Here is a 16979-nt window from a genome sequence, read left to right on the forward strand (position 1 = left end):
ATCCTTCCAGACCCTTTTCCCTACACAATTTATTTTTATACCTCTTTGGTTGCCTGCTTTAAGTTTCATTTTTCTTGTTTTCTACTGATATGCAATATGGCCAAAAATAAACTTACCATATCTTAAAATTAAAAAAAAGGCTTTCCTCCTACTCTTTTTGCTTGAGATACCACCCTTATCTCCCAAGTTCAACATGTATTATCTTTACTTTCTGCTTCTTTTGTTTTTTTCAACTTGAGCTCCTGATCCAATAATATCATGTAATGTAATATCTCCTGAGTCTGTTTTCTTCTGTTGCTATATGGTTGGTCCAGATTCAGTTTCATGCCCACGTTGTTGTAATTGATCAGTTTCTTTCTGTGAAACTAAGCTTTTCCCAGTCTAGTTTTTCAGTAAAATATTTTCAAACTGATCTTCCTCAAACAATGCTTTCATGATGTCAACCAATTTCAGGGGCTCTCTATTTCTTTCTTTTTTAAAAAAAAATTCAGGCTCTTGTTATACCTTCTAAGTTCACTTAGGCCTTTTTTAAAAAAAATTAAAATTTTTATTTTATATTGGAATATATCCAATTAACAATGTTGTGATACTTTCAGGTGCACAGCAAGGTGACCCAGCCGTACATATAGTATTTCCAATCTCCCCCAAATTCCCCTCCCATCTCTATTTCTTACTGGGTTTCATATAAGGGAATCGTAAAATTAAAACGGAAAATTGAGATGTTTTCAGAAAATAAGAGGCTCAAGAATTAACAGCAGTATACACTTTACAAATAAAATATTTACATTTACTATATTGTGTATATGTTAAGGGTTTATTAAAATAAAAAGAATAAACATTAGAAAGTAAAATCATGGACATCTATACCAACCGGTAATGGATAAAGAGGAACATCCACTTGACCTAGGAAATCATCTCTTGTCTACCAAAGAAAAAAGAAAAAAATAACATTAGTAATATGCTTGATTTTTCTGGAAAACTTTGATAGCTATTGTCATCATTCATAAAAATATATAAAAGTTTTTTTTTTGTTTAACCCCATGAAATATTTACAAAAAAATCAATGGAAAATAAAAGGTGATATGGTATAACTTCTGGCAATGGCAGAATAGACTAAATTACATTGAGCCTTCTGAAGATAATAACTATATACTCTGAAAATATATTAAACAACTATTTGAAAGCAACACAGAATGACCAAAAGCAAGCCAAAACTAGAAAGGAGTCAGTCCTTGAAAGAATGAACTGTACTAGGTAGGATTCCTGTTTATATGGCTTTTCACCTGGCACTACTCCACAATTCATCTGAATGACTGGAACTCAAAGAGAAATCCAAAATCTTACTCATTTGAGGAGTCTGAAAACTTACTTTAAAGTCAACAGTCTAACTGGAAAGTGAGGGGGACAACTCCCAAAAGGAAGAAGCCATAAGAGTCCCTCCAGATCTATATATAAACTACCCAAATTCCTAAAGGCTGAAAGGACTCAGCATAGATTTCATAGTTGATGTTTTCCTATGGAAGCTAGCATTTAGAATTCAGTTACCAACCTGCTACAACAAAAATCAACTTTTCAGGTTATGACGATCAAACTCAATGTCTTCATCATGTGCCACGTACACAGTCTTATATACAATAAAAGTCACTAAGCATACTAAGAAATAGGAAAATAGGACTCAGAGCAAAAGGTAATTAATAGAAATGGACAACAATGTTGTGATCCGGATCTTGGAACTCACAGAAAGGAAAATTAAAGTAACTATTACAGAGATGTTCAAGGACATAAAATGGAAAATAAGGTCATGATAAACAAATATATGGGGAATCTATAAAATAAATGAAAAATATAAAATGAAATGGAAATTATAAAAGTGAGTTAAATGTATAGCTTGAAATACATATATAACTAACAAATAGAATATAGGCATTGAAGATCACTGGATTGGCTTAACATATGATTGAAAACGACTAGAGAAAAGTTGTTAACCTGAAGATACATCAATAGAATTTATATAATATAAAAAAAGAGGACTTGTGGTAAAATACCAAGCAGTGTAATGTATATGGCAGTGAAGTTCTAGAAAGGAGAAGGGGGGAAGGAAAAGAGAAGAGAAAAACAGAGAGACAGAGAAAGAAGATAAGGCAGAAAAATATTTTTAGAATAAAGTCACCAGCTTCCCCAAACATTAACATCTCACATAACCCTAGCACAATGATCAAAACTAGGCAAACCCTTTTTAGAGGAAATATTAACACTTCTGTTTATTCAATCTTTTATTCTTAAGCTTTTTTAATTGTAAAAAAAAAAAAAAACCTATATATATAACAGACTATAAATATCTGTCACTCATAATCTTAATCAATTCATGAATGGCACTGGTGGTAAAGAACCAGTCTGGCAATGCAGGAGACAGAAGAAATGCAGATTCGATCCCTGGGCCGGGAAGAGCTCTTGGAGGAGGGCATGGCAACCCACTCAGTACTCTTGCCTGGAGAATTCCCTTGGACAGAGGAGATGGGTCAGGTTACAGTCCACAGGGTTGCCAAGAGTCGGACACAACTGAAGGGACTTAGCACACACACAGGCTTATGGAAACCTTGACCCTCTGACCCTAGTTCCTCCCCTTCCAATCTTAGTTCCCCAGGAGAACTAGGAATAACTATTAAGTAATTTCTCTGAGACTTTCTTGCATGTATCCATCCACATACTTAATTTTTTTAAATTGAGGAATAATTGACATGCAACATTACATGAGTTTCAGATGTACAACATAATGATTCAATATTTGTACATATTGAAAAATAATCAACATTACAAAATTAGTTAACATTGGTCACCAAGCATAGTTACAGACTTTGTTTCTTATGATGAGAACTTTTAAGATTTACTCTCAGCAACTTTAAAATATGCGATACAGTATTATTAGCTATAGTTACCATGCTGTACAGTAAGTCCTCAAGACTTATTTAAAAACTGTGAGTCTATATCTTTTGACTTCCTTCACCAATTTACCCCACTCCTCATCCCCTGCCTCTGACAACCATCAATCTGTTCTGCATAAGCTTGGTTTCTGCTTGTTTTGTTTTTAGATTCCACATATAGGTGAGAGCATACATTATCTGTCTTTCTCTGAGTTATTTCACTTTGCATAATGCCCTTGAGGTCCATCCATGGTGTTGCAAATGGCAAGATTTAATTCTGTTTTTATGGCTGAATAATATTCCATGGTGTGTGTGTGTGTATTTTTGAATATGAGAGTGCATATATCTTTTCAAGTTATTACTTTTTTCTCCTTTGGATAATACCCCAAAATGGAATGGCTAAATCATATGGCAGTTCTAGTTGCAATTTTTTTAGAAACCTCCATACTGTTTTTCATAGTAGCTGTACCAGTTTACATTCCTACCAACAGTGCATAAGGGTTCCTTATCTCTGCATCGTTGGTAGCACTTGTTACTGTCTTTTTGAAAATAGGCACTATGACGTGTATGAGATTATATATCTCATTATACGTTTGATTTGCATTTTCCTTATCAGTTATAATGAACATCTTTTCAGGTGTCTGTTGGCCACCTGTATGTCTTCTTTGGAAAAACATCTATTTATATCCTTTGTCCATTTTTAAATTGGATTGTTTGCTTTTTGCTATTGAGTTTCATTAAAAAAAAAAAAAAACAGGAATAACATTAACTAATCTACAGATCTTACTCAAATTTCACAAACTATCTTGGTCCAGGGTTCAATCTAGGATCATACATTACATTTAATTGCCATGTCTCCTTAGTTTCTTAATCTGGAAAGTACCTCAGTCTCTTTGTTTTTCATAATCTTGACATTTTAAAAGAGTACTGGCTAATTATACGATATCCATCAATTTGGGTTTGTGTATTGTTTCTTCATGGCTGAATTTAGGTTATGCATTTTTTGGTAAGAACACTATAAAAATGCTGTTGGTGCACTTCTCAATGCATCATATCAGCAGGAAAAAACCCTGCATCTTACACATTCAGTTCAGTTCAGTTAAGCTCAGTTGCTCAGTCGTGTCCGACTCTTTGCGACCCCATGAACTGCAGCACACCAGGCCTCCCTGTCCATCACCATCTCCCGGAGTTCACTCAGACTCACATCCACCGAGTCCATGATGCCATCCAGCCATCTCATCCTCAGTCGTCCCCTTCTCCTCCTGCCCCCAATCCCTCCAAGCATCAGAGTCATTTCCAATGAGTCAACTCTTCACATGAAGTGGCCAAAGTACTGGAGTTTCAGCTTTAGCATCATTCCTTCCAAAGAAATCCCAGGGCTGATCTCCTTCAGAATGGACTGGTTGGATCTACTTGCAGTCCAAGGGACTCTCAACAGTCTTCTCCAACACCACAGTTCAAATGCATCAATTCTTCGGCGCTCAGCCTTCTTCACAGTCCAACTCTCACATCCATACATGACCACAGGAAAAACCATAGCCTTGACTAGATGGACCTTAGTCAGCAAAGTAATGTCTCTGCTTTTGAATATACTATCTAGGTTGGTCATAACTTTTCTTCCAAGGAGTAAGTGTCTTTTAATTTCCTGGCTGCAATCACCATCTGCAGTGATTTTGGAGCCCTTCAAAATAAAGTCTGACACTGTTTCCACTGTTTCCCCATCTATTTCCCATGAAGTGATGGGACCGGATGCCCACGATCTTCGTTTCCTGAATGTTGAGCTTTCAGCCAACTTTTTCACTCTCCTCTTTCACTTTCATCAAGAGGCTTTTTAGCTCCCCTTCACTTTCTGCCATAAGGGTGGTGTCATCTGCATATCTGAGGTTATTGATATTTCTCCCAGCAATCTTGATTCCAGCTTGTGTTTCTTCCAGTCCAGTGTTTCTCATGATGTACTCTGCATAGAAGTTAAATATGCAGGGTGACAATATAGAGCCTTGACGTACTCCTTTTCCTATTTGGAACCAGTCTGTTGTTCCATGTTCAGTTCTAACTGTTGCTTCCTGACCTGCATATAGGTTTCTCAAGAGGCAGGTCAGGTGGTCTGGTATTCCCATCTCTTTCAGAATTTTCCACAGTTTTTATTGTGATCCACACAGTCAAAGGCTTTGGCATAGTCAATAAAGCAGAAATAGATGTTTTTCTGGAACTCTCTTGCTTTTTCCATGATCCAGCAGATGTTGGCAATTTGATCTCTGGTTCCTCTGCCTTTTCTAAAACCAGCTTGAACATCAGGGAGTTCACGGTTCAAGTATTGCTGAAGCCTGGCTTGGAGAATTTGGAGCATTATTTTACTAGCATGTGAGATGAGTACAATTGTACAGTAGTTTGAACATTCTTTGGCATTGCCTTTCTTTGGGATTGGAATGAAAACTGACCTTTTCCAGTCCTGTGGCCACTGCTGAGTTTTCCAGATTTGCTGGCATATTGAGTGCAGCACTTTCACAGCATCATCTTTCAAGATTTGAAATAGCTCAACTGGAATTCCATCACCTCCACTAGCTTTGTTCGTAGTGATGCTTTCTAAGGCCCACTTGACTTCACATTCCAAGATTTCTGGCTCTAGATTAGTGATCACACCATCGTGATTATCTGGGTCATGAAGATCTTTTTTGTACAGTTCTTCTGTGTATTCTTGCCACCTCTTCTTAATATCTTCTGCTTCTGTTAGGTCCATACCATTTCTGTCCTTTATTGAGCCCATCTTTGCACATAATGGACAGTTAAAGATGATTAACTATTTGAGGAAAGTTTATTGCAAGAAAAAAAAAGAGAGAGACCTAATCCAAAAAACAAGGAGCAAGAAGGAAGTCAAATGAATAACAATTACATCAAACTGCAGGAGAAATACTTGAGAAAAACTAATTCATATTCTTGGAGATAAGAGACAAACATCTAGCAAATAGGATACAAAGTTATAAAAAAAAGAAGCAATTAAAAAAATCAAGAAAGAACTCTTGGGAATTAAACATTATCTGAAATTAAATGTTTAAGATAGTTAAAGAAATTTCTCAGAAAGCAGAACTAAAACACCAAAGAAAAAAACTGCAGAATTCCCCAAGTAAGGAAATTACAGGATAAATTCTAAAAGTCAACTTCTAAGTAGCAGGCATTCCAGAAAGAAAAAAAAATACAGGAAAGGAATAATCAAAGAGGCATTTTAAGAAATTTTCTTTATAAGCAAGAAAATAAAATTTGACAGTGGAAGGCCTCACTGAGTATTAAGGAAAACGGTTGAAGAAAAGACCCACAGCCAGGCACATCACTGTGACATTTCAAAGCACCAGAGATAAAGAAATTTCAAGAGCTTTGAGAGATACAAAACAGATCATACTCCAAACTGAAAGACAAGAAATAATGCTTTCAAAATTCTGAGAGAAAAAAAGTATCCTGCATAGAATTCTATACCTAGCCAAAATATCTTTTCCAATAATGAAAGCAGAATAAAGACACTGGTGTTCTAAGATAATGGAAGATATATTTTGCCAAAATGAGGGAGTACAACATGGTAAGGAAAGATGCAAGACAGGATTCAAGACAGGAGAGAAGAAAAAAGAATCTCTAACAGGGTTTTGTGAGAATTAAATTATTTAACATACACAAAGTACTTTGCATAATACATAGTATGCAGTAAGAGTTGGACTGTGAAGAAAGCTGAGTGCCGAAGAATTGATGCTTTTGAACTGTGGTGCTGGAGAAGACTCTTGAGAGTCCCTTGGACTGCAAGGAGATCCAGCCAGTCCATTCTAAAGGAGATCAGTCCTGGGTGTTCTTTGGAAGGAATGATGCTAAAGCTGAAACTCCAGAACTTTGGCCACCTCATGCGAAAAGCTGACTCATTGAAAAAGACTCTGATGCTGGGAGGGGTTGGGGGCAGGAGGAGAAGGGGACGACAGAGCATGAGATGGCTGGATGGCATCACCAACTCGATGGACGTGAGTTTGAATGAACTCCAGGAGTTGGTGATGGACAGGGAGGCCTGGCGTGCTGCAGTTCATGCGGTTGTAAAGAGTCGGACACGACTGAGCGACTGAACTGAACTGAACTGAAAAATTCAATAAATGTTAGCCATTATATTTGAAATGCTAGATATTATAATGAAACCTCTGCTCCCTTTACCATGGACCCGTCTTTGAACATTTTAAATAGATACCTGCCATTAAAGGAGCGTGACTGGAGAAGAAAGCCTAGCAAATTATCTTAGTTTAGGGGCATATTTCTATTCTTGAACATGAACTGATGATAATTTTTGAAATGGACAAGTTGCCTTTAATGATACCCTCAAGGCTATGCTGTGGTATATTTCTTTTTTTGTTTTTATGGCAAGTAGATGTTGTATCCCATAAATTTGATCTTTAAGAAGCTATGAATAACAAAGTGAAAGTGAAAGTGAAGTCGCTCAGTCGTGTCCAACTCTTCGAGACCCTGTGGACTGTAGCCCACCAGGTTCCTCCATCCATGGGATTCTCCAGGCAAGGATACTGCAGTTGGTTGCCATTTAAAACACAACAAAATACAGTTAAATCTCAATCAGGATAACTGAGGGATGAAATATTTTGGTTAAATATTTTGGTTAACCTAATTAACTTAGGTTTAGGCTTAACCAGGTAAAGAAACAAAACATTTTTGGTGGATTTAGTCTTACTGAATAGCCCTGTCCACAGTAAACTGAATTCAGTGAGCATCTATCTGTTTGATGATTCATGATCTTTTAGTGCTTCAGAAACATTGATGTGGTCCCTTATCACTAGAGTAACACACACAGAGAACAGGGTTTCTTAACTTGGGCACAATTGACCATATAAGCCAGATAAACTTTTTGTTGCTCTGAGGTCTGTTCCATGCACTGAAGGATGTTTAGCAGCATCCTGAAATGGCAACCCACTCCAGTACTCTTGCCTAGAAAATTCCATGGATGGAGGAGCCTGGTGGCTACAGTCCATGGGGTCACAAAGAGTCAGACACAACTGAGTGACTTCACGACATCACGAGGTCTCTACCAATTAGATGCCAGCAGCACTCCTCTATCAGTTGTGATGACCAAAAATATCACCTGGCATTGCCAAATATCCTTTGGGTAGCAAAACTGTCCCTGGTTGAGAACCACTGCTATAAAACAGAATGTCTCAACCAATAAGCAAAAGACACTCCACTTTAAAAAACAATGGCTTTACTGAGATATAATTCACATCCTATACAATTCAACCACTTAAAGTTTGCAATCAATTTTAGAACATTTTCATCACCCCCAAAGGAAAATCCATATCTATCAGCAGTCACTCCCCATTTCCCTCCTCTTTCTTTAGCCCCAGCAACCACCAATCTACTTTATATAACTATGGCTTTACCTATTCTGGACATTTCACATAAATGAAGTCCTATATATGAGGTTCTTTATGACTGGCTTCTTTCACTTACAAGAAATGTTTTCAAGGTTCATTCATGTTGCAGCAAGTATCAGCACTTATTCCTTTTTTACTGTAAATATTACATTATATGGATATATCATATTGTTTATCTGTTGATTAAATTTGGACTATTCCCATTTTTTAGCAATTATAAATCAGACTGCTATGAATATTCTAGTACAAGTTTTAGTACTGACACATGATCTCATTTTTCTTGGGTATATTCTTAGGAGTAGAGTTTCTGAGTAATATGGTAACTCTTTAATCCTCTGAGGGACTGACTGCCAGACTTTCCAAAGTGGTGGCACCTTTTACATTCCCATCAGTACTGTCGGAGGGTTTTAATTTCTCTATATCCTTGCCAATACTTATTATTATCTATCTTTTTGATACAGACCTCCTAGTAGGTGTGAAGTGATATCTCATTAAGGTTTGTCTGCATTTCCTTGATGATCAATGATGCTGAGCACAGTTTCATGCGTTTATTGTGCTCCTTAGTTCTTAAAACCTCTTTCTTATTATAAATCTTTCCTAGAGATTCAGTCTCCATTACAGAGGCAGTGCCTGGTCACTGTGGGACAGAAAGAAAACATCTTATCCCATATTCCTTTTTTCATTGATTGCACTGTGTGAATAAGAGCATAGAGCAAAAAATTCCACATCCTGAACCATTCCCTGTCTCAAATATTTCTCATATATAAAAATGCATTTTAGAAAGTTCTTGCAACAAGTCTTCCTTCTTTAAAAGAGGTGATCTAAAATGAGCTTCTTAACATCTACTTAAAATGAAATGATCCCAAAGAACCATATTTCTAACACTGGAAGAATGAACACATTTTCCAAACTAAAAATCAATGTGCATGGTCTGAGGCGATGGAGAATACAAAACTTGGAACTATCCTGGAAAGTCTGGGACATATGGTTACTATAAATATAGGACAATTAGAGGTTCTTTTTCCATTTACAAATAAAAAGCAATAGTTTAAAATTCATTCCTATGAAGGCAAGTCAGTCTGTGATGTTCATTAATGTTTCCCTAGCCAACCAATTGTTCCAAACTGAATATTGAAGCACTTCTTTGTAAGAATTATTTCTTATATTGAACTGCATACAGCTCACTTCATAAAGCAAATTTGCATTTGGTAAAACAGAAGTCATTGAAGAATACCTGAAAATCTGAGAAAGAATTTAGAACAGCGGGTGATTTTAAACAACCATCTAGGGTACAGTTTAGTCAGCAAAAAACACTTTTTCCAATATCTAAAGATAAAAATTTTAATCTCTTAAAACAATTTTTGTAACATAAAAGATAAAAATCCAAATTGCTATTTTTGCAAAATTTCAATTAGAACTATATACATGGCTCTAAGTTTATCAAGACAAACTTATTAACTTTGATAAACCTGCATAGCGGCTGAGCGCTCTGCTTTACAAGAACCCAACGTTATAAAAAAAAAGTCAGAATTTTAAGAATAGGTATGTTAAAGTGTCATAGCTTTGAAGAATACTTGGCTTTAAAAAGTGTTTCTACTAAATCTGAGTTACAGATAACTTCCCAGGGTAAATCTACTGTACAGAGCAAAATATTAAAGGAAGAATCACTTCCTTATAACCAGAGCCAAGCAACAGAGCCAAAGTTTTCTGCTGTAATATCCAACTTTTCATTTTAATCACTAAAAATGAACTTTACACCTGGTCATTAAATATAACATAGTTTCAATTTTCAGACTTAGCTATCAGCAAGTCTATTATCAGCAATTTATAATCAAGATGATTTTTCAAGTTCATTCTAAAACACACACACACACACAGGGTACAAAATTAAAAGAAAAAAATTCCTAGCCTCCACCCATCTAACTCTACACTCTGTCCACCCAGAGAAAATAGCTGTTATTTTTTGTGTTTGGTGTGTCTGAAACCATTCAGAGTGATCTCTGATACACTCTTATGTATCTTGATTTTTTGCTCTTCAATACCTCTAATGCCTTGTCCAATCTTGGTCCACAAAGAGATATTTTACCTATTTGATGGGGATATAGTATATGCCAATGTATGGAATACTGAAATTTATTTAGCTAGTTCAGATATTTAGGTTGTTTCTGTCTTTCGCCCAGGGCTTCCCAGGTGGCACAGTGGTAAAGAATCCAAATGCCATTGCAAGAGATACAAGAGATGTGGGTTCGATCCCTGGGGCAGGAAGATCCCCTGATCAGGAAGATCCCCTAGAATAGGAAATGGCAACCCACTCCAGGATTCTTGGCTGGAAAATTCCATGAACAGCGGAGCCTGGTGGAGTCCCAAAGAGTTGAACACAACTGAGCATACACACACAAGCAATGTTTCAACAAATAAAGTTGTATTTATAATTTTTCAGATATACCCAAGATAATTTTTATTTTGTGTAATAATAAATACTACACTAAACTAACTTGAACTAATCTGAAATGGAAGCAGATCTCAATGACTGACTGGATGTTACAGAAGGAAGTAGTGTCCTGAGTAAGCTGAAAAGCACGTGTAAGTTTTCAAAGATAAGATCAAGATAAAAGATTTAAGATAGTTTGCATTTAAATGAATATCTTGCTCAATAACTACTGTTTTCACACAACAGCATTCAAATTCTCTATGTGAAAATGTCATGATTCTTCTGCAGAGATCACTAATAGCCTAAAAAAAATTTACTGGGGCAGGCAGTGAAAACGAAACAAATTCCTATCTATAAAAATGCTTAAGCCATGATTAATTATATTATTTAAATTAAGTCAACAGATCAAGAATTATTTCAGAGATCACAAAAGAGAAGAGTAGAATTTAAAACTCTGACCTGAGACACTAAAAGTGAAATTATCTAAAAACTTCTTTGTATAAGATAAAATTTAAACTCTCATTCTACTATTTATCTTAAGAGGATAAATGTTTTCTTGATTTGAAAACATGAAAAGTCAATATTTTGACTTAGAGGATATTAGCACATGTGAATCTCTGAGAAAAATAAGCAGAACTTTTATGAATGGATTCATTTACAGTATTTAAAAAAAAAACCAAGAAACCATATATTTCCTGCTTTCAAAATTTTATAAAACTAGTATTTTTAATGAATATCCTTACTCTCAAAATTCATACGTCATGAATGTATACCACATCCTAAATATTATAATTAAACAAGGATTATGAAAATCATGCTAAATTCAACTTAACTATTTTCTAATACATACAAATCTTAGTAAGTAAAACTGCTGCTTCCTTCACTTTTTACAGTTTTTCTACCTTCCCTCTTACATACTGACTCACTCTATATTATGATCTGCTTATTTTACACATCTTTCTGGAAGTTCAAGATTTATTGATTTAATCGTTTTTAGTATGTTGAGGGGAAAATGGTGTTAGCTAAACAAACAGTATAATCTGATCTATGCTATAAAATCACAGTGCTGTGGAGACTGGATGTCTTTGCTTAAAGCAAACACTCACCACACCAAACTCGTGACTTGCTCTGGCTAGCCAGCCTGTCTGGCAGATTTAACTGTAAGACACAAACTGTACTTGTTCTTTGATAATAGCTTCATACTACTTGAAAATTTCAGTACTTGCATCCTACAGCCTTTAGCAACTCTCACATTTTTAAAGGAATTTTAACCTAATAGATGGAGGTAGGAAGGGAGTCCAGGGAAGCCACTGTCTATATCAGTTTCACTTTGAATTTTCGTGCTCTGAATTTCAGTTTCTTTGGAGGACTCTAGAATCATCACAGACTTGTGAAAGCTGAAGATTTACCTTGACCTGTTCCTCTATTTTTACATCCTTTGAAATGTAGTTTATAATTTACTGTGAGGCTTTTCAAACAAAAACCATTAAAAAAATACAGTATTGTATAGCTCACAGAACTCTACTTGGTGCTCTGTGGTGACCTAAATGGGAAGAAAATTAAAATTAAAAAACAGGAGGATATGTGCATATGTGTAGCTGATTCACTTTTCTATGCAGCAGAAATGAATACAACATTGAAGAGCAACTATATAAAAAAATTAATTATAAAATAAAAATTAAATAAACAACATATGGTATAGAAGAGAAGGAATCTAAAGCAAGAGTAAACAGTTATTAGGTTGTACTACATATCAAGCATTAACAGGATTTTATAATAATTTTCATAATTAAATTTCAGTATATCTAACCTACTTTTATAGCAATTTACATTGTAGTATGTCCCTAAACCAGAGAACTACTAAAGGAGTGAAGAAGGTTTTGCATTTATTACAACTTCCCCTCCTTCAAAAAAGATGAACGGCTCATTGATTTTTTCCCATTGTTTCCAATCTGCATTTCTAAACAAAGGAAAATAAGAGGACAAAATATATAAAGTTATAATTCAATGAGGAAATACCCACAGCTAGACAACTCATAAAAGGGGTAAGGATCTTCCTTTCAGAGAGAAAAATATTCATTCTTGATTAAAAATAGACACAGAGATTCATTCTTTTGAGCTTCAATAAATTATGATACTACTTCTTTTCTTTCTAGGAATGTCTGCCAAGCTACCAGGGAAAGAAAAAAGGCAAACATTTGAGACGATAGAAGCTAATATCCTAGAGAACTGTACCTGTAGTTTAAATGAGAAACTAGCAAACTGCTGTCAATGTTGAGAAAGATATATTGACTATAAATCTAAGAAACCAAAGAGCTGCGTAAAATCTAAGATATTTAATTTAAAACTGAGTTAAGTTCTAGAAGATGAACTAACATCATCCTTTAAAATGGGTCAATGACAATGGACCAAAATAGAAAGCCCAGAGATAAATCCACACACATATGGACACCTTATCTTTGACAAAGGAGGCAAGAATATACAATGGAGCAAAGACAATCTCTTTAACAAGTGGTGCTGGGAAAACTGGTCAACCACTTGTAAAAGAATGAAACTAGATCACTTTCTAACACCGCACACAAAGCTAAACTCAAAATGGATTAAAGATCTAAATGTAAGACCAGAAACTATAAAACTCCTAGAGGAGAACATAGGCAAAACACTCTCCAACATAAATCACAGCAGGATCTTCTATGATCCACCTCCCAGAATTCTGGAAATAAAAGCAAAAATAAACAAATGGGACCTAATTAAAATTAAAAGCTTCTGCACAACAAAGGAAAATATAAGCAAAGTGAAAAGACAGCCTTCCGAATGGGAGAAAATAATAGCAAATGAAGCAACTGACAAACAACTAATCTCAAAAATATACAAGCAACTCCTGCAGCTCAATTCCAGAAAAATAAACGACCCAATCAAAAAATGGGCCAAAGAACTAAATAGACATTTCTCCAAAGAAGACATACAGATGGCTAACAAACACATGAAAAGATGCTCAACATCACTCATTATTAGAGAAATGCAAATCAAAACCACAATGAGGTACCACTTCACACAAGTCAGAATGTCTGCGATCCAAAAATCTGCAAGCAATAAATGCTGGAGAGGGTGTGGAGAGAAGGGAACCCTCCTACACTGTTGGTGGGAATGCAAACTAGTACAGCCACTATGGAGAACAGTGTGGAGATTCCTTAAAAAATTGCAAATAGAACTGCCTTATGACCCAGCAATCCCACTGCTGGGCATACACACAGAGGAAACCAGAATTGAAAGAGACACGTGTACCCCAATGTTCATCACAGCACTGTTTATAATAGCCAGGACATGGAAACAACCTAGATGTCCATCAGCAGATGAATGGATAAGAAAGCTGTGGTACATATACCCAATGGAGTATTACTCAGCCGTTAAAAAGAATACATTTGAATCAGTTCTGATGAGATGGATAAAACTGGAGCCGATTATACAGAGTGAAGTAAGCCAGAAAGAAAAACACCAATACGGTATACTAACACATATATATGGAATTTAGAAAGATGGCAATGATGACCCTGTATACAGGACAGCAAAAAAGACACAGATGGGTATAATGGACTTTTGGACTCAGTGGGAGAGGGAGAGGGTGAGATGATTTGGGAGAATGACATTGAAACATGTATAATATCATGTAAGAATCGAATTGCCAGTCTATGTCCGATGCAGGATATGGCACACTTGGGGCTGGTATGCGGGGATGACCCAGAGAGATGTTGTGGGGAGGGGGGTGGGAGAGGGGTTCATGTTTGGGAACGCATGTACACCCGTGGTGGATTCATGTCAATGTATGCCAAAACCAATACAGAATTGTAAAGTAAAAAAAATAAATTATTTAAATAAATAAATAAATAAAATGGGTCAATGAAGTTGTGACAGTTGAGAAAGCAGCCAAGATGCTTCTGCTTTCAACCTAACACTTTCCAAAGCTTTGGGTTGATTTAGTCCATTCAAGATGTTTTCAAAGCTCAGTGTCAGAATCACCTGGAGGGCTTTTTTTTTCTTTTTAATTTAAATTTATTTATTTTAATTGGAGGCTAATTACAATATTGTATTGGTTTTGCCATACATCAACATGAATCCACCACAGGTGTACACGTGTTCCCCATCCTGAACCCTCCTCCCACCTCCCTCCCCGTACCATCCCTCTGGGTCATCCCAGTGCACCAGCCGAAGCATCCTGTACCCTGCATCAAACCTGGACTGGCGATTCATTTCTTACATGATATTATACATGTTTCAATCTCATTCTCCCAAATCATCCCACCCTCTCCCCCTCTGGAGGGCTTTTTAAAGACAGATCACTGCCCCCTCCCTCTTAAGTGATACTAAAACAGCCAATCCAGTAGTCATACCTCAGTTCAGTTCAGTCACTCAGTCGTGTCCGACTCTTTGCGACCTCATAAATTACAGCACGCCAGGCCACCCTGTCCATCACCAAATCACGGAGTTCACTCAAATTCATATCCATCGAGTAGGTGATGCCATCCAGCCATCTAATCCTGTCATCCCCTTCTCCTCCTGCCCCCAATCCCTCCCAGCATCAAAGGCTTTTCCAATGAGTCAACTCTTCGCATGAGGTGGCCAAAGTACTGGAGTTTCAGCCTCAGCATCAGTCCTTCCAAAAAACACTCAGGACTGGTCTTCTTTAGGATGGACTGGTTGGATCTCCTTGCAGTCCAAGGGACTCGCAAGAGTCTTCTCCAGCATCATTCAGAAGGCATCAATTCTTCGGCACTCAGATTTCTTCACAGTCCAATTCTCACATCCGTACATGACTACTGGAAAAACCATAGCCTTGACTAGACGGACCTTTCTTGGCAAAGTAATGTCTCTGCTTTTGAATATGCTGTCTAGGTTGGTCATAACTTTCCCTCCAAGGAGTAAGCGTCTTTTAATTTCATGGCTGCAATCACCATTTGCAGTAATTTTGGAGCCCCCCCCCCCAAATAAAGTCTGACACTGTTTCCACTGTTTCCCCATCTATTTCCCATGAAGTGGTGGGACCAGATGCCATGATCTTCGTTTTCTGAATGTTGAGCTTTAAGCCAACTTTTTCACTCTCCTCTTTCACTTTCATCAAGAGGCTTTTTAGTTCCTCTTCACTTTCTGCCATAAGGGTGATGTCATCTGCATATCTGAGGTTATTGATATTTCTCCAGGCAATCTTAATTCCAGCTTGTGCTTCTTCCAGCCCAGCGTTTCTCATGATGTACTCTGCATAGAAGTTAAATAAGCAGGGTGACAATATACAGCCTTGACGTACTCCTTTTCCTATTTGGAACCAGTTTGTTGTTCCATGTCCAGTTCTAACTCTTGCTTCCTGACCTGCATATAGGTTTCTCAAGAGGCAGGTCAGGTGGTCTGGTATTCCCATCTCTTTCAGAATTTTCCACAGTTTATTGTGATCCACACAGTCAAAGGCTTTGGCATAGTCAATAAAGCAGAAATAGATGTTTTTCTGGAACTCTCGCTTTTTCCATGATCCAGCGGATGTTGGCAATTTGATCTCTGGTTCCTCTGCCTTTTCTAAAACCAGCTTGAACACCTGGAAGTTCACGGTTCACATACTGCTGAAGCCTGGCTTGGAAAAATTTGAGCATTACTTTACTAGCGTGTGAGATGAGTGCAATTGTGCAGTAGTTTGAGCATTCTTTGGCATTGCTTTTCTTTGGGATTGGAATGAAAACTGACCTTTTCCAGTCCTGTGGCCAATGCTGAGTTTTCCAGATTTGCTGGCATAGAGTGCAGCACTTTCACAGCATCATCTTTCAGGATTTGAAATAGCTGAGCTGGAATTCCATCACCTCCATTAGCTTTGTTCGTAGTGATGCTTTCTAAGGCCCACTTGACTTCACATTCCAGGATGTCTGGCTCTCGGTAACTGATCTCACCATCATGATTATCTTGGTCTTGAAGAGCTTTTTTGTACAGTTCTTCCGTGTATTCTTGCCACCTCTTCTTAATATCTTCTGCTTCTGTTAGGTCCACAACATTTCTGTTCTTTATCAAGCCCATCTTTGCATGAAATGTTCCCTTGGTATCTCTAATTTTCTTGAAGAGATCTCTAGTCTTTCCCATTCTGTTGTTTTCCTCTATTTCTTTGCATTGATTGCTGAAGAAGGCTTTCTTATCTCTCCTTGCTATTCCTTGGAACTCTGCATTCATATGCTTATATCTTTCCTTTTCTCC

General features: G+C 36.8%; 1 protein-coding gene across 4 annotated transcripts in view; it reads right to left on the minus strand.

Moving 5' to 3' along the window:
* The window catches only part of NEDD4 (NEDD4 E3 ubiquitin protein ligase), a 145948-nt gene that overhangs the window by 50676 nt on the left and 78293 nt on the right, over positions 1-16979 (minus strand). For all 4 annotated transcript variants that reach the window (XM_040226588.1, XM_040226587.1, XM_040226584.1 and 1 more), the window contains one exon: positions 872-922. In XM_040226588.1, the coding sequence (XP_040082522.1) occupies positions 872-922 (51 nt within the window). The remainder of the gene's footprint in view (positions 1-871; positions 923-16979) is intronic.

Source organism: Oryx dammah, unplaced genomic scaffold (assembly GCF_014754425.2).
Source record: "Oryx dammah isolate SB20612 unplaced genomic scaffold, SCBI_Odam_1.1 HiC_scaffold_26, whole genome shotgun sequence".
In the NCBI taxonomy this organism is placed as follows: Eukaryota; Metazoa; Chordata; class Mammalia; order Artiodactyla; family Bovidae; genus Oryx; species Oryx dammah.